The sequence below is a fragment of the Mauremys reevesii genome, linkage group 16 (genome assembly GCF_016161935.1).
Source record: "Mauremys reevesii isolate NIE-2019 linkage group 16, ASM1616193v1, whole genome shotgun sequence".
NCBI classification, from domain to species: Eukaryota; Metazoa; Chordata; order Testudines; family Geoemydidae; genus Mauremys; species Mauremys reevesii.
Genome location: NC_052638.1, coordinates 22,406,045 through 22,425,205, shown reverse-complemented (window position 1 = coordinate 22,425,205; position 19,161 = coordinate 22,406,045). Strand labels below are relative to the sequence as shown.

At 43.9% G+C, this 19,161-nt stretch overlaps 1 protein-coding gene across 1 annotated transcript; it reads left to right on the top strand.

Moving 5' to 3' along the window:
- The first annotated feature begins 790 nt into the window (after positions 1-790).
- Positions 791-18,183, top strand: C16H19orf12 (chromosome 16 C19orf12 homolog). The gene is made up of 3 exons (XM_039502626.1): positions 791-1,128; positions 12,841-13,017; positions 16,683-18,183. Exons 2-3 carry the CDS (start codon positions 12,858-12,860, stop codon positions 16,946-16,948), a joined length of 426 nt encoding a protein of 141 aa, XP_039358560.1. The 5' UTR covers positions 791-1,128; positions 12,841-12,857; the 3' UTR covers positions 16,949-18,183.
- Positions 18,184-19,161: the final 978 nt, after the last annotated feature.

The window sequence follows — 19,161 nt, the reverse complement described above, 5'->3', positions numbered from 1 at the left end:
GCAGCGTAAGATCAACATTTTTATTTCATTTTAAATGAAGCTTCTTAAACATTTTGAAAACCTTGTTTATTTTACAATACAACACTAGTCTATAAGGTGCCACAGGATTCTTTGCTGCTTCTACAGAACCAGACTAACACGGCTACCCCTCTGATACTTAACACTAGTTTAGTTATATAATGTATAGACTTATAGAGAGAGGCCTTCTAAAAAACATTAAAATGTATTACCGGCACCCGAAACCATAAATTAGAGTGAATAAAGGAAGACTCGGCACACCGCTTCTGAAAGGTTGCCGACCCCTGATATATACATTTGCAATAATTGCCAAAGATCCTGCCAATCTCGTCTTGGCCTATTCAGTCACATGAGACATTGCAAACCATCTACACCATAGGCTGCAATTCCCATGTCTAGATTCGTAGAGGAGAGGATGCCAACAACATGCACTATAGCAAACACAGTTTGCAGTAAAGTGACTCAGACAGGTTGAACTAAATATTTGCCAGTGTCTGCGGGGCTGCGGCTGGAGTGCTTCCCCCAGGGGTGATTTAGCCTCTGCAGGCTGGGCAGACAACAACCCGGGGTTTGCTCCCTGGGGCGGGGCCCTGGCTGAACCCAAGCTTTACAACCCCCCCCCGCCCCCATTCCCTGGGGGAGCTGGGGCAAGACACACAGCCATGCTCAGGGTGACAGCCTGAGGGTCCTGCCGCAGGGGGCTCTGTGCCTGGACCTGGGGGGCAGAGAGCCATTGAACCAAACCGTTAAACCCTTTGTATCACGGAAACGACTTCAAGCCAGGCGGGTGCGGTAGCACCCCTAGTTCCAGCGTCTGTGGGGCTTGGGGAGAGCAGCGGGCACCCGCGGCGGAACTACTTTCCGAGCCCCTTCGAGGGCAGGAGGGGCCGGCTTCGCCCACCCGCCCGCGCGGCCTGTGTAGCAGAGCAAGGCGCTCGGGCGGGGACGAGACACAACCTATCAACGCCCACGTGTTTCCCCTCGGCCCCCGCGCCGGCCGGCTCCTAGTGGCGGCGCCGCTCGCACGGGGCCGTTCCCGCAAGTGAAACCTCCGGGGCCCTTCCGCGTCCTGGCCCGCCGCCCTCCAGCCTCGCGACTCTGCGCACCAAGGTAGCAGCCTGAGCTGCAGCAAGGGGAGCCCTGGGCGGGGGGGTACAGAGAGACCCCGGGCGGCGCGGGGGGGGGGGGCAGAGGGGCCCCGGGCTGCTGCGGCGCGGGGGCAGAGGGCCCCGGGCTGCTGCGGCGCGGGGGGGGGCAGAGGGGCCCCGGGCTGCTGCGGCGCGGGGGGGGGCAGGGGGACCCCGGGCTGCTGCTGCGGCGCGCGGGGGCAGAGGGCCCCGGGCTGCTGCTGCGGCGCGGGGCAGAGGGCCCCGGGCTGCTGCTGCGGCGCGGGGGGCAGAGGGGCCCCGGGCTGCTGCTGCGGCGCGGGGCAGAGGGCCCCGGGCTGCTGCTGCGGCGCGGGGCAGAGGGCCCCGGGCTGCTGCTGCTGCTGCGGCGCGGGGCAGAGGGCCCCGGGCTGCTGCTGCTGCGGCGCGGGGGCAGAGGGCCCCGGGCTGCTGCTGCGGCGCGGGGCAGAGGGCCCCGGGCTGCTGCTGCGGCGCGGGGGCAGAGGGGCCCCGGGCTGCTGCTGCGGCGCGGGGGGGGGCAGAGGGGCCCCGGGCTGCTGCGGCGCGGGGGGGGGCAGAGGGACCCCGGGCTGCTGCTGCGGCGGGGGGTACGGGGCTGTTGGGGGGGCAAAAGAGAAAGAAGCGCCCTGCGCGGGGAGCCGCGGTTTGCGCGTGTCTGCGGGCGGCGGGGGGGGGGGTTGCGGAAGCCCCCAGCTGACGTGCCGCTGAGCGCAGCGAACCTCCCTCCCTCCGGCTCCGTGGCCCCAGAGCCCTGCTCGGCTTCGCTGGGGCCTGCCGGAGCTTCCGCCGCCCCCAGTCCGGAGATCGCTTGCGCGCACATCAGGGTGTAAACTGCTGGCACCGCTGGCCAGATGTGTGGGCGCCACCGCCCTAGGGAGCGCCTGGTACGGGGCCACAGCCCTTGGGGAAACCCCTGACTGCAAGAACCAGCCCTGCCGGATCGGCTTTAGCAGCCTCTAGGGCCCTGCGCTTCCCCGTTACCTTTCGGCTGGTGTAGCACGGGGTGTGTCTGGCCTCAATCACAGTGAGCTCCAGAGGCTTGGGGATGGGGAGTTTGTTTCTCTTTTCACGTGATGAGGGAGATTTCCGTGCTAGACGTTCCCAAGGGCTGGAAAAAGTGGAGCTGTAATGTTTGTTTGGGGATTTTTTCCATAGTAGGCATGAAAATGGCCTTCTCAAATAGATAAACCAAAACCTAACTTTTTGTAGGTGTAGTTATTTGAAATAAGATTAATTATTAACATTTTGTCAGGCCCCAAGAAAGTATTAAAGATTGCATTCCAAATACTCTTAAAACCTTAGACTGAATATTAAAGCAAACTTATTTGATGTATAATGAGCACAGTTTTGTGTTCCTTTGCTGTTCAAGAGTGTTGCTTGCTGGGTCCTTAGAGATGTTTTCCTTTGCCATTTCACCCACAAGGTTTGTAAACTGACAGCCATCATTTTTGGCTGGTCATAGATTGCAAGTTGTAAATTTGTAGCATCCAGAAGACATAAGATGTATTCCCTGACCCCAGATAGCTTAGAGTCAGAATTTTAGGCACAACATGAGAAGGGACCATGTGGATACGGAGGATGAGATTTACATTATGATCACATGGTTTCTCATAGTTTATGCATGTGCAAGATATTATTCACCTCAGAAGAAGTGAGGGATGGACTGGACAAAAGGTAGCATCCCTATCTTGCAGATGATGAAACTGGGGCACAAATAAGTGATGTAACTTTACCAAAGTCACACAGCTCACCAGTGGTAGAATTTGGAATAGAACCATGTGTTTTGGCTCCCAAGCTGCAGCTCTAACTATTAGAAAGCACTCCCACTGGACTACATGGGCCAGTGGTCTGGCTGGTATAGTGGGGAGGTGAGGATGCAGGACTTAATGGATGTTAATCTGATGTGTTGCAGCAAGGAGAGTCTTGCCAATTCTCTAGAACAGGTGAGCTTTTTTGGTGTGTTTTTTTTTCCTTTTGGTTTTTAGGCAGTCTCCTGCCTGCTAGAATTTTTCTTTGCCCCTCCAAGTGGTTTCAATTGTTTTTAGTTGTCTCTGCTGGTTTTCCATTGACTGTTTGGGGATGTGGCAAGGGGAGGCATTAGAACCTTTCATTACATCACTGGTTGATTAGGGAAGGATGACAGCTCTCTCTTGCCTGAATGAGTCATCCAGATACTGGTGACTAATTTTGGGCTTTAATGTGGCTTGTGTGGTCTCGGTGCAGCGCTGCTCGTTGAGGTGGTAAAAAAATACCTCAACGAGCAGCGTAGTTCCCAGCACTGGGGAACTGTTTACACTTGTGCTTTACCGTGCTGAAACTTGCTGTGCTCAGGGGGGTGTTTTTTTCACACGCCTGAGTGAGGAAGTTGCAACGCTGTAAATTGCCAGTATAGACAAGCCCTTTTACTCCAAGACCATAAAGCATACTTTCAGAATAAATACATTATACTTGAAATGTTACCTGTACATACATCTTGCAATGATTCTGAATCTTGATGAATATCTACAAGCTGTCTGTAGGTATTTTACATGTTACTCTTCATGGATAAATATCCTGTGTGATATGTTTGATGCAATGAGTGTGTGGTCTGAGGTGAGCGTTATTTGCAAAAAACGGGACTCTTTGCCATGTGGTTTCTAGGTTACAGTAAATGATTTAGGAATTGTAGGCGCACAAGTCCCAGTCAAGACAGCAGAATGTACCTGTGGGCCTTCCTCTAGAGAGGAAGATCCTCCTTTTGTAGATAGATATGTTTTTACTCTTTGATTCTTTTATTGGCAGCTTCTGCTACAGCAGTTTGTGGACTTCTGCCCCCAGATAACCATGGAGGTTATGTGGACTTCTGAGTCACTGTGGTTAACAGTCTAGTCTCTGGGATGATATGGTGATTGTGTAACAACCAGGCCAATCATCTGCTCAGAGTTACTAGGGGAGATGTCTCAAAAGCTTCTGTAATAACAGCCATTTTATGGATAGATTATGAAATTAAAATATCTATGTAATTGGAAATGCATAAAAGGGATATATAGAAATTAGAGCTGATCTAATGGGGAGGGCTGTTGAGTTCCCCTGGCTGCCTTTAGTTTTTATTCTTTACTTCAATCAGGATACAATTTGAAGATCACCTTAGGTGCTTATATATGCTTTCTACTAGATATTGACGTGACAGGAATCTGCCAGCAATTGTCCAGAGAGTCTCGGTCCAACTTTTACTGTCCCTTTACAGCAGTGGACTTCAACCTTTTTACGCTCAAGATCACTTTTTAAATCTAAGGGCAACCCAGGATCTACTCTGCTCCTTCCGAAAAGCCCTGCCCCTCTCACTCACTGTTACCGGGCTGGGGCAGGGGCCAGGTGGTGGGGTGCGGGCTCTGGGCTGGGGCCGAAGGGTTTGCAGTGTGGGAGGGGGCTCTGGGCTGCGCCTGGGGCAGGGTGTTGGGGTGCAAGAGAGGGTATGGGGTACTGGCTCTTGGAGGGGGATCAGGGCTGGGGCTTAGGGTTCAGGAGGGGGTTCAGGGTGCAGAAGGAGGTATGGGGAGCTGGCTCTGGGAAGGGGTTGGGGGTTGGGGTGCTGGCTCCGGGATCAGGGCTGGGGGTTGGGGCCTGGCCTTCCACTGGCCTCCCACCACCACTTACCTCTGGCGGCTCCCAGTCGGCGGTGGGCGCAGCGAGACTCAGGCAGGCTCCCTGCCTACCCCCGCCCCACACCGTTCCCAGAAGGGGCCAGTGTGCCCCTGGAGGGGGGGAGGACATGGCTTCGTGAGCTGCCCCTCTCCGCAAGCACCACCCCCGCAGCTCTCCCGGCCAATGGGAGCTGTGGAGGCGGTGCTTGCAGGCAGGAGCAGCGTGCGGAGGGAAACCCCCGCCCTGGGAGCAGCGTGAGGCCGGGGGTAGACAGGGAGTCTGCCTTAGTGGCAGCCACACTTTGCTGCTGGAGATCGCGATCGACTGGGAGATCCTCTAGGATTGACCAGTCAATTGTGATCGACTGGCTGGTGACCACTGCCTTACAGTCACGCGAGTAGAGGTGGCTGCTAATTGAGCAGAGGAATCTATTGGTTTATTGTATACAAATACTTGATTTGAAGACTGTCATGGATTTGGATTTGGAGTTGGCTGTGATAACCTATGGATGCTGTATGCTCTATAGGTTTTTTTGAAGTATTGTAAAGCTATTTTTTGAATTCATATGGTATGTTAATTCAGAATGGGATTTTAACGAGTGCGCCATGGCAAGGGGGAGTGTGGATCCAGATAGCTAGCTATCCACCTACCAACACTCAAGAGAGTTGGCTCAACCCCTGGATGTACTTGTCATGAGTTTGGCAAGTGAGGAGGCCCAAGCTGGGCACCTGGAGCACAATGGCTTTTGCTTGTTGTAAAAAGGATACTCCCTGAAGTAGGGGGAGGAGGAGCGCAGGGAAGGGACACTCAGAATATCAGGGTTGGAAGGGACCTCAGGAGGTCATCTAGTCCAACCCCCTGCTAACAGCAGGACCAATCTCCAGACAGATTTTTGCCCCAGATCCCTAAATGCCCCACTCAAGGATTGAACTCTCAACCCTGGCTTTAGCAGGCCAATCCTCAAACCAACATGTTTTTCAGGGGACTGAGATGGTGTTGGGCAGAAGGAAAGAGCTAAGATGAAGAGAAACTAACGTTGACCCCAGGAACCTTCTGGGGTTCCATATGCTTATGTTGATTTTAGTGGGCATTAAGCAGGTTAGATGCCTAGGCACTTTTTGAAAAGCCTCTTTATATCTTTAAGCAACTAAATCTCTTTTGAAATCTGGCTCTTGTTGACCAGAAACAATCTGTCAGTTCACTAAGATAATGCTTCCCTTGTTTTAAAAGTCAGCTAGCTGTAAATTCAAAATATACGTTGATAAATCTACTCTTTTTTTTCCCTTATGTATCCAGCACCTTGAAGGTAATTTTACTTAGCTAATAGCAGTAATTTTAAAATGCTGGGTTTGAACATCTTTAATTGAGTTCCAGTTTCCTTCAAATGCAGCTTGACATGAATCCCAAATAAAAAATGATCTAGTAAATAAAAAATGAGTGATTTCACCAACTTCTAACATAATGGAATGTCAAAATGAAGGATCTGAATAAATGTATGTTAAGTTATATAATTACTTAAATGTATAAATAGTGTATCCTGATTACCAAAAGGAAGTACCAAATTTATTGTGACAATGGTATTTGTTTGCAAATCAACATGTTTTAATGGTTAACAATGAATGAGAATTAACCTCTCTTTAGGAAAATAACTAGAGTACACATGCAACACAAGATTAAAATTACTTATGTAAATCAGGGTTTCCTGTTTGTTGATTTAAATCATGATTAAAATCAGTAGTTTAAATCACGTTGATTTAAAGCAATCCAGCCTGCTGCAGACATGCTGTTTGCAGAACTGTTAATATTTTAACTGGATGTCTTTTCTCAACTATTTTAAAAACAATGTTTGAATTACAATGCAGGAACTGATTAGCTGTTACTTACCAATTTGCAAAAGTGGATAATGTAAGCAGTTCTGTGAATCTTGTTCCTGAATCACTCCACACGTGCTCACCGACCAGGGACGGTGAGTCACAGATGCGCTGATCTAGCATAGTACTGATGAGGTGGCAGAGTTAGTTTCAGTTACTAGAATTCACATCTAACTTGGCAGGACAGGTAAGCCTGGGAAGGAAACTGGTGTGTGGAATAGGGAAGGCTTGTGACTCTCAGTATGCCACATATGCAATCAAACCCCACTGTGGATATCTTCACATATGACATTTTTATAATTGGTACCTTCCTATTTCCATTCAGGTGTCCATAGTAATAAAGAATATTGCCAGAAGAGAAGTAATAGGGGCAGAATTATTGAAATGTGTCTTCACATGAATAACTTTGTCTATTGAAATACACTAAATTTCACACGTAAAGGTTTTTGGATGAGATAACCAGTTGAGGTGATTGTCTTAGCCATTCTAGGTGCAGACTTTTCAGAACTTCCAGGATCTCTCAGTGCATTTTTATAATAAAGTACCGTATGATTAGGGTACCTATATTATGGAAGAATTATCTGGCAGTCCTACCTGCCTCTTTCAGGGCATCGTTATGCCTGTGTAATGGAAATATTTGAATTGGGCATTTTGTTGTAGAAGTGGCTTAAAACCTCTTGGTGAGTAATGTTGTATAATTTAACAACCGGATTTTGAGGCTTCATTAGAGGAACAAAAGTCATAATTAGGTACAAGTAAATAAAAGGTAAAATGCAACTAATACCTAACTTAAGTGAATGTAAAGCACCACATGTCTCTCAGGGGGCTAAAGCTTATTTTTAAGCGCTGCAGCAGAGTGTGCAAACACCTCTGCTGCGCTGCTGCCAGCGGCGCGCGCGCCAGTGCGCCAAGCGCAGCCCCAGAGCGCTGGAGCCGTGCTCCCAGCGCGCCCCGTTATTCCCCTGGAGGAGGGGGACAGGGGAGCTGGGTTTTTCTTTTCGCGCTTGCTGGCGCTGCTGACACAACTTAGCGCGCGCGCTGGCGCGCTGCGCTGCGCGGCAGCGAAGAGTTTAAGTGTAGCCATAGCCTCAGTCTTACTGTCTGAACTCCTTTCAGTCAGGATCTCTATCCCCAGTCCAAAGCTATTTTCTGTGTTCTTCAGGTGTTATCAATGTTGAGTAGAGGTGAAGGGAGAGATCATTTGGGGTGTCTGTTCTCCATTTTTAAAATCTTTTTTCCTTGAGGATCATCTCCAGCTGGGGTTCGGGAGACAAAGAGTCTGTGGGGATGGGAACCTCCATCAGTTTCTTTGCCAAGATGTAAATTTCTCTTTCTCACCCTTTCTCCTGCCAAAGAATGGCCATTTAATCAGGTGATGGTCTATTTTATTTCATTGACACCTGGCTGAGGAACTGGTTTGTGGCTGCTCTTAATAATATCCAGGGATCCTAGTTTTCCAAGATTAAAAAAACCCAAAATACGCCAATTTTAAAAAATGGTTTTTCCTTGATTAAAATGAAATGCTGAACTGTCCAGCCTCTCTCTCTAGATAGATAGATAGATAGATAATCAGTTGAACACAATGCTTTATTCCTATATGGTAGATCCCCATTTATCCAGCTTGCCATATTAACTGAACCACCGGCTGACGGTGGCTGGGGTTCAGGCTATCAGCCCTGGGTGGCTGGGGCTCTGGCTGTTAGCTCTGCTGCCCATGGCTGGCCACCTGAGGCGCACTCCACCCCCCCCCCATCTTAAAATAAGGGATAGAAAACTCTTTTCCAGTTCTCCTGATTATCCAAATTATCCGATCTGGCCCTGATCACAATTAGATTGGATAAATGGAGTTCCACTGTAAATTTAAAGCTCTTTAAAAAATCAACCAGACAAGCAGGAGGTTGCATGCATTGAATAAATGACACTTGTACTTTCAATAAAATTTAGTTAATAGTTAATGTATGGTTTTTATTTTTTCACAAAATAGAAATTTTGTGTCTGTGGGGTTTTTTTTGTTTTTTTTTGTGGCAAATGGATTTCTAGGATTCCTGGTAATATCATACAGTAGACTCTTATAACTTTACATAGAGTTTTGCTACACACATTTTACCAGGACAATAATAATCAGCAAATTGTGAGTTTTCAAATGATACCTCACAAGGCGTACTTTGTATAGAATTGATCATACCCTTGAAAAAGGAATGAACATAGGGTTCAGACTGTCATAGTATGGCCACGCAGGACGGAATCCTTGAGGAGGCCAAAAGGATGCCCAAAATGCACATCTGGGGCTGTGTGCTGTTTAAATTGGACATAAAGGAGATTTAGAGAGCTATTCGTCATCTCATCAGCATTGCAATAGCTTCCTATCAAGGGGTCTTGTGGGATACCTCAGGGTGAGGGGTTTGGAGTTGGAGGAACAGGTGTCTTCCATGAATCTCTGGATTTGGCCTAAGGGGAAGGCCATTTCAGGGTGTTTCCATTCACTCCTGAGGCTCGTTGGAGTTTGACAGGGCTATTTGATGACTGATAGTAGCAGATGCAGCAGAGAGGTCAGCAGGTTGTATATACATGTGCTTCTGTGCTCTCCTCCTGCCCATCAACAAGAGAAGTTGGCAGTAGTTGAGGGTGCTCAGTATCAGTCCAGACTGTTTCCCTCATTCTCAGGCATTCATTCAGGGTGAAATTTGGTTACCTTGAATTCAGCAATGAACTTTCACAAGATGAAACCTGGTAATTCATATTATTCACCCTTCCAGCCAGGGTGGATTTGATTTAAATCAAATTGATTTAAATCACTAGTCAGGAAGACACAATTTAACATGGATTTCTACATAAAAGTGCATTCTTGTTGGTTGTTATAACCTTAATATGTATTATTCACAATTCAGAGATAGATGTAGGTTTCAGTTTTAGAAGGTACACACTATACATTTTTGAAGTGATCTATGTTGAAAAATTTTCAGATTAGTTTTACAGCTTTCTCAGAAAATGAATGATTGTTTGGTTATTTCATTTACCTCCCAATGACTTCATAAATATCTGCTTCATTTACCTTTGGTAAACTATCTCCAATTAAACAAGTTAATCATTAATATTGGGAGGATTTTCTTGTTATGCTGTATTAGGAGGAGAACATCACCAGACAGACATTTACATTGTTTTATTTAACTAAAACAACAAAGTTGTATATTCTGGATTTTTTTCTTCAAGGGCAGACACATAATATTTTAACAAAACAAACATATATGAATTTTTGAAGTTAGTTAAACATTCAAGTTTTTTAAAATCAGGTTTGTTTTTGTTAAAATTGTTTTTAACTAAAATAGTTAAATGAAATTTAAAAAAAAACAAAACCCAAACATTAAATTGACTTTGTCAGCCAGGTCAGCATGATAAACTTAAAATATTGGCTTCTGCAGCTAACTCAGTCGTCTTCACCTTCATTTTCCTATTTGTTCATAATCTGGAAAAGAAAAACAAGCTTTCCTGCTTTTTCAGGTCCCAAACGATTTCTCAATTTGGACTGAATTAGTCCAAAGGAAGAAAATATTCTTTCTACACCAGCAGAAGAAGCTACTGCTGTTAAAAGTGAGATTATCACTTCAACAGCCTCTGAATCCAAGTGCTAAAGTGACTTTCATCCCTACACTGGTGTGACTTTCTTTAAAACACCATCAGCAAACATATTTCTTGAATGGTTCTTATTCCCAAACTGGGTCTCTTTTATGGCCTGCTGCCATTATAGGTTTTCCCTTCTAGTGAGAGAATGGTACGGTAGATCTCAAATCAATGAAGGCTACATTCAGAAAGACCTCAAGATTTCTGGAATATGCTGCTCAAACAGTTTCACTTTTGTTTCTACTGCCTGTCCCTCCCTTCTCACATTTATCTCCAGACTTCTTCTCCTTGTCCAGATCTATTCCGCCCCCAACAATCGTGTATTCGTTGAACTTTTTGAAACTTTGCACTTTTAGAGAGAGGTAAGGGATTGATTCTGTGTACACAAATTTGCAGAGGGACAATAGGTTTGAGGTCTTTTTCTCACCTCTATATATTTATTTTAAAAAAAAAATATATATATATATATATTTTAAAACATTTTTGCTGTTTACAAGCATGTTATCTCTAGAGACACAAATCTACAGTTTGAGAACTGCGGTATCTTCTAGACCAGTATTTTCCAAACTTGGGATGCCGCTTGTGTAGGGAAAGCCCCTGGTAGTCCGCAGGTCCGGCCGATCGCGGCTCCCACTGGTTGCAGTGCACTGCTCCAGGCCAATGGGCGCTGTTGGAAGCAGCGCGGGCCGAGGAACCTACTGGCCGCCGCTTCCAGCAGCTCTCATTGCCCTAGAGTGGCAAACTGCGGTCAGTGGGAGCTGCGATCGGCTGGACCTGCGGATGGGGCAGGTAAACAGCCCGGCCCGCCAGGGGCTTTCCCTACACAAGCAGCGTCCCAAGTTTGGGAAACACAGTTCTAGACTGAGCACTGAGTCCCATTGGGTAGATAGAAAGATCAACCTCAATAGTCTACACAGAAGCCCCAGGAACCCTATAAGATTGGGCCCCTAATCCATGAACTGTAGGAACTCCTTTACAAAACTTATCTTAAACATTACGTGAATACATTGTCTCACACTATAGAATAAATATTTATAATCCTTATTCCATGATCAGATATTTTTGAGCTATAATGTATCTTAATTAAAACTATCTTTAGGTAGGTTTTTTCCTCAAGAAGTATTTTATAAAAAAACTGATTTTTTTTTAAATCATTGATTTTTATCCACCCTACTGCCAGCTGTTGCTCCTCATCTAGAAACTATTTTTACTGTTTATCACTGCACCAGGATGAAAAGTTCAGTCTTCAGTCTACTTCTCTATGCAACAGTCTCATTGAGGTGACAATCAAGAATAGATGTATATAGGAGCAGTGTGTGTCAGTACAGTGCATCTGAGCAATATACACAATACAGTAGTGCATGGAAACATCTTTATTATTTAGACACAGACAGAGAACACAGGGTCAGAGAAACAGTGATATTTAAAAATATACATTAAACAATTTTCCCTGCCTTATACATACCCACTAGCATCTTGTGGCAAACAGGAGATTTTATATTTGCCTAAAATTGCATGAAGTGTTGCTGGTGGCTCAGCGGCTTCCTCCCAAAACTTACAAATGTTAATTATAATGCACCCTGAGCCCTACATCTGCCCTTGGCCCTCACCCATGTCGATTAATTAGGCACATGTTCCAACCCATGTCATTTCTGTACCTTCCTGGCCTGATATTAATTTCGGCCTCATATCTCACCTACTCCCTAACCCCCTGTCAGTTCCACATCACCCACCCCCCACATCTACCTCTTTCACCACAGGCATCCTCCTGCAGCTCTGGGGGCTCCTTTTCACACACACCCTCACTCATGGCCTGAATGAGGTAGCTCAGTGAATCAACACCGAGGTTGTAAGATGCTTTGGGGCAGTGACTGTTTTTTGTTGTTGTTCTGTTTTTACAGCACCTAGCTCAATAAGGTCAAATCCCCTGACTGGGGCTCTTGTGTACTAGCACAATATGAACAGTTGTTATTGCCCTTTTAAGTGTTACAGAAAGGGATCGAATTCTTCTTTAGGAAATGGCTTTCAAATTTAAAGTTAAGGTGAAAAAAAATCTCACTTCTCTCTGACACTCTTTACTTCCACTTCTTCATCTAAGGGCCTGCCTTTACAAGAGCGTAAGGAATTGACTTGTTAAATGTATATTACATACACACAACCCTTCATTGAAAAGTATGCTATTAGTGTTGCGACGTTAGAAAATGCCAGAATTAAGGATGCCTGTAAATTATAATCTGCTAATCATATCTTGATGTAAGACTGAGTCATTGCCTGTTTCTTTTTTCATATGTAGCTGTTCACAACACTGAATGAACATGGCAGTCGTTCAAAGCTAAAGACAACACTGTACAAATAGGCAGAACGTTTAAAAATGTTTCATTGCTATGATTGTGACCAGATTAAAAAACCTGCACAAAACCAAATACATTTGGAAGTATGCAACACCTGTCACCTACTTTCCTGTTTCATTTGCTTCAGTGGCTACTTGGAAAACTTTTGGTCTCTGCTTTCTTTTGGATGAAGAAATGTTATTCCAAGAACTGATCCTTTTTTATGAACTTGACCTTAAAATTTCTTTTCAGGGCCCTAACTAGCCAAGATGCCGATCGACGTTAATGATGTGATACACCTATTGTGCCGTATCTCTGAGGAGAGGAAGATGAAGGCTGCTGTCAAGCATTCTGGACAAGGAGCGCTAGTAGCGGGTGCAACAGCATTTCTCGGGGGCTTAATGGGGGGTCCACCTGGAATAGCTATAGGTAAATACTCTACCATATAAGGAAAGATGGTTTGACTCATAATAAGATGAGCTGTTGAACTAAGGAATTAAAGAATTGATGCGAGATGTGGTTTAAATAGAATGTAAAGCAGGTTTTCATAATACTTTCTGACAGTGAAAAGATACTCTGAGCCAAGTGCTTCGGCTTAAATTCAGGGCTGATGTGGAGCCCCCTGAAGGAACTATTGTTAGATCATTTCTTACAGACCTTTGGTAGATAGAGGAAAAGATGGGTTGGAAGCTCCCAATTTTACCCCTTAAGGAAATTTATTTAATTTGGGTATAAAGTGAGGGGGAGGAAATCTTCCCAGACTATATCAAGGGAAGTGAGGATCCTTCCTTAATAAAAATATCCTTCTGACAGTAAGATTTATTTATTTAAAAATTTGTAGTGTGCTTGTTGTCAGACTGGATGTATTTAGTTTTTTCAGAGTACCATGTTCCCTGTCAATTAGCGTTTCTTTGTATAACAAAAATTATATTAAAGCCCTGAGCTTAGTAGCAATGAGAGATATCTGGAATTTTCTCTTCTGTATCTCCTTTATTAATAACCTTTTGTGGCGTTAAAGCTAGATTACAACTGATGTCACTTGTGCCCTATTCCTTCAAACACTTGAGCCACGCATGTAAGTTTACTCACATGAGCAGTCCCATACACCTCAATGGGAAAACTTACATGAGTAAAGTTGTACATCTGCTCATGTGTTTGAATAATTGGGGCCCGAGTGACTTCATTCACTAGCTTTAATGCCACAAACGGGCATTGTAGAAATACAAAATAAACATGTAACAGCACAGCCGGAGATACAAAGAGAAACTGTAAAGCTACCAGCATTACAAACACGCATCTTAGTTAATTAGCAGAAAAAAAGTCTTTTAACAAAGATGCTACTAAGTTTTCTAGTAAGAAATAGGTAAAACATAAGAACATAAGAAAGGCCGTACCGGGTCAGACCAAAGGTCCATCTAGCCCAGTATCTGTCTACCGACAGTGGCCAATGCCAGGTGCCCCTGAGGGAGTGAATCTAACAGGCAATGATCAAGTGATCTCTCTCCTGCCATCCATCTCCATCCTCTGACGAACAGAGGCTAGGGACACCATTCTTATCCATCCTGGCTAATAGCCATTTATGGACTTAGCCACCATGAATTTATCCAGTCCCCTTTTAAACATTGTTATAGTCCTAGCCTTCACAACCTCCTCAGGTAAGGAGTTCCACAAGTTGACTGTGCGCTGCGTGAAGAAGAACTTCCTTTTATTTGTTTTAAACCTGCTGCCTATTAATTTCATTTGGTGACCCCTAGTTCTTGTATTATGGGAATAAGTAAATAACTTTTCCTTATCCACTTTCTCAACATCACTCATGATTTTATATACCTCTATCATGTCCCCCCTTAGTCTTCTCTTTTCCAAACTGAAGAGTCCTAGCCTCTTTAATCTTTCCTCATATGGGACCCTCTCTAAACCCCTAATCATTTTAGTTGCTCTTTTCTGAACCTTTTCTAGTGCTAGAATATCTTTTTTGAGGTGAGGAGACCACATCTGTACACAGTATTCGAGATGTGGGCGTACCATGGATTTATATAAGGGCAATAATATATTCTCAGTCTTATTCTCTATCCCTTTTAATGATTCCTAACATCCTGTTTGCTTTTTGACCGCCTCTGCACACTGCGTGGACATCTTCAGAGAACTATCCACGATAACTCCAAGATCTTTTTCCTGACTCGTTGTAGCTAAATTAGCCCCCATCATGTTGTATGTATAGTTGGGGTTATTTTTTCCAATGTGCATTACTTTACATTTATCCACATTAAATTTCATTTGCCATTTTGTTGCCCAATCACTTAGTTTTGTGAGATCTTTTTGAAGTTCTTCACAATCTGCTTTGGTCTTAACTATCTTGAGTAGTTTAGTATCATCTGCAAACTTTGCCACCTCACTGTTTACCCCTTTCTCCAGATCATTTATGAATAAATTGAATAGGATTGGTCCTAGGACTGACCCTTGGGGAACACCACTAGTTACCCCTCTCCATTCTGAGAATTTACCATTAATTCCTACCCTTTGTTCCCTGTCCTTTAACCAGTTCTCAATCCATGAAAGGACCTTTCCTTTTATCCCATGACAAACCAAATGGTTGTAAGAAATTTATAATATCCAGACCAGTAGGAGGTACTAAGACGAATGTAGCTGTCCATATATTTAAATAACTGGAACTATAGAAATCATCAAATGAAACCAACCTGTTAAAGCCACAAATAAAATAAAAAGGGACAGCTACCCTAAAACTAAAAGGTGCATTGTCCTATGTACCCCAGTTTAAGTGACTGTCTTCCTGCCATTGCTGCTAGGGACAATGCAACAAGTGCATTGTTTGGAAGGGATACTGAGTGCTTGTGTGTGTCCCTGTCTGTATACCACTGTAACTGAGTCAGAGGACTCTGATTTTATCTAGATTCTTACACTGTAGAGTAAGTGACTTGTGACTGAACTAACGCTTGTCCTGAACATTCTAAAGTGTTAGATTGGTTATGGAGGCACTGTTAATTAAGTTTTAGCAGGGATATGCACTAACTGTGGTGTAGCTGGGTCCTTGGCTGTGTTACTCTTTTACTGTAAACTGAATAGAAGGGTTCTCATTATCCCTGGCTTTGAGGAAGTCATGTGATGAGTTCCCCTGCTGTATCTGCCCCCTGAGAAATGTGCAGTTTATCTTGCTTTCCAGTGCCTAGATCAGTTGCTTGGATCCCTTTGAGGGGAGTGGATTGGTGAATGTTAACTGAAGAAAACCAAATGATTGTGTAAGAAACCTTCCAGTCTAAGAGCCACATCTGATTTTTTACATGTGGTGCTCCCTAAATCAGGTATTGACGTTCTCATAAAGGTTTGATGCAGATGAATGCAGCCATTATAGGCTTTCAAGCACTTCGCTAGCATCAGCGGAAGAGTTGCAAGCTCAGTAAACTTTGCAAATTAAAAAATGTTTGTCGTGTGAAATGCGTATATAAATGATGTTCTAGGAGCAGTCCCTGAGAGTGAGGGTGACTGTCTCTAAATCAATACTCCCCAAACTGCTGGGTTTGTTTCCTGTTTGGCATCATATAAGCATCAGCCATGCAGGGACTTTATGAAGGAACAAGAGTAATAAGCCCTATTTAACAGAGGCAGAAAACATGTACTGTGCTGTGGATTTGTAATGAGAGAGAGAAGTAAATTAACTTTGGCCACCAATGTATGATTTGTCTCATGGTTTCTTTGGGCAGAGGGCGTTATTTTAAAAAATCTGTGCTATCCAGAATCTGTGATCTTCTGTCTTCTCCTGAAGAGACCAGTCAGTGCCATAAAGGATGATTTGTTTTTCATTGATTTAGGGCTTTAAGTTATTAGTTATTACTGATTGTGTTAAAAATTGTTTTTGTGATTGGAGCTGACTTAAAGCCAGAAAGAGTTTCCATGACTTTAACTAGTTTTATATATAACCATTAAAGTAAATGTGCCTTGGCCTCCCAACTCTCTTCATTGACTTCTGATAGAGACAGCAGCACCAGTGTTGTTTGAAGCCTGGTTATTGTTGGGTAGGATTTGAAATTTAATAATAAAAAAGTGGAGACTGACTAATTACATCTTCATTGATTTTCTAGGGGGTGCAGTTGGTGGTTTATTTGGTGCTTGGATGTCTGCTGGACAGTTTAAGCCAATCCCTCAGATTATACTGGAATTGCCTCCTGCTGAGCAACAGAAGCTTTATGATGATGCCTTTGCTATTATCAGGAACTTAGACTGGACTGATGCTGCACAGTTGACTGCACTTGTAATGGGAAATGCCGCCCTCCAACAGAAGTTGGCAGCAGTGTTAATAAATTATCTTTCACATGAGCTAAGAGCAGAAATACGGTACGGAGAGTAAACCTTTTCCAAGTGTGTTGTGTTTTCACTGTACAATGAAGGGAATTTTATTTTGACAACTGTGATCTTTTATTTAACATAACAATTACTAGTCAGTGCAGCTAATTATAAAGTTCAGTAAATGCAGTAGGCAGATATAAATATTATTTTGGTTTTTGTGAATCTAGAATTATATTACTGTATTATCTTAAACTGACTTGCTGTGCAATTTAAGCTACTGTGTATTGAAAACTGAAATCAAGATCATAAAGCATTAAAGGAGTGATGTTTCTCACACTAACTATCACTGGGGAAAATTTTCAGAGTCCCTGTAGTGACTTAGGCTCCTAGGTTCCACTTTTAAGAGTGACTTAAGCTCCAAAGTCACGTAGGCACTCTTGAAAATTTTACCCACTGTCTACTCATGTACTGTAAAGGTTGCAAGAATGAAGGGACTTCTGCTGAGAAGTTAAATATCTTCACAAACTTCTCTTCATTCCCTGCTACAACTTTATGCTAATTATTGAGTCTTTTATTCACATACAAGTCTGACAAATGCCTAGCTGAACCTTATTGCAACAGGTGGACAAAATGTGCACAGCTAGGTTGCTCCTGCAATCGTAGTATGGAAACGCTAGACTTAGAAGGCTGCTAAAATGGTGGTGGCTGGCATCTCCCATTCAGTCGCAGAATTGGGGTGGTCATCTCAGCATTGGCTTGTAGAAGAAAAATGCTTTGCTCTGACTGAAGTTCATTGAATCTGAACTGCAGGTGTTAATTATCATTTCTTTAAAGTGTTTTCAATTTTTTAATTATCTTTAAAGCCAGAGCGAACCTTTTTCTGTGCTGCAGTAGTGCAGTATATGTATGTCTTGTGATAGAAAAGAATGTACCCCCGTACCCTGGTGGAGTATCATGTTTTTATGTGTTTTGCTTTAAAACAAATCAAGTACATCAAAACTGTGAACTGAAATAGGAGCAAATATGAGGCACATTGTTTTATTATGTCAAACTATCTATTGAATAATGATTTGGGATGGTTTCCTACACATGTTGAAGCTGCAGACTCTAGATGGAATTATGCTTATCTTCTGATTTTCCACTATTTATATTGAAACATTGTAAGACAAGCTCACATGTACAAAGGTGCCTTCTTTTATATGTGAAAACGTACAAGAAATGAAATTGTTTTTATATTATATTCTTTTCCTAGTAGCAAAATCAAAATAAAGACTTTTCTTTGTCAGGCTTCTAAAATTTGGAATCTGGCTGGGGAAAGGTGTTTTTTATTGACAATTTACCAAATGTGTTGGGTTTAGCTAATTTACTTTGTACAGATGTAGCATGCTCTGAGTAAGCCTGTATTGATCTTCCCCTGCAGAGTTCATGGGCTAGGTTGAGTGTCACTGTCTTTAGTACTGTAGTTCTTTCCACTGTATTGGAAAGCAGAACAGAAGTGGATTATAACTGGACCAGTCTGAGTGCGTAAGAATACCAAAGCAGGAGAGTACAGTTTAATTTGCAGAGTACTTGTAATACAACAGTTGGCTTCGTCAAAGATTTTTCGGCTCAATGTAATCTCCCATGTTTTCATACAGTCTGGTATCTGGTTTAGAAATATCACTGTGCACAAATTTGTGCAAGCTGTAGAAAACTGTAAATTGAAGTAGTTGCCTTCACAGCCACAACACTTAAAACGAGACATTGCCAAAGAGGGATAGCAGAGGACAATGATTGGCTAGTTCATGAGACACAAAGCCTTTCACATCAGGATCATCAATTTAAATCCAGCCAAGATCAGTAGTAACTTGAGGGTAATTTGACATCTAATTGTAAAGTGGTCCATGTAAAATGAGATGCTGGCTTCAGTTCTTTTGTTCTAACAAAAATGGCTATGGCTTCAACGTGCTTTACATTTTACACATGGGGAAACTACGGAACGGGTGGAGTGACTTGTTGAAGGTCACCCAACAGATCAGTGGCAGAACCCGGGTCCCCTGAGTCCCAATCCAGCCCCTATTCACTAGGCCCCACTGCCTCCTGTAGGCAGGTGTCCTCATGATGGCTCTGATTCAGGACAACACTTAAATCATATTAACTTCAGTTGACTGTTGTCGGGAATCAGAACCTGTTACAAGCATCCTTGCTGGCAGCTGGAAAAGATCAGTCTGTAGACTGGTCTACCCACAGGTTCCTCGTTTTCCCCCATAGACTTGAGGCATACTGCTGGGGCAG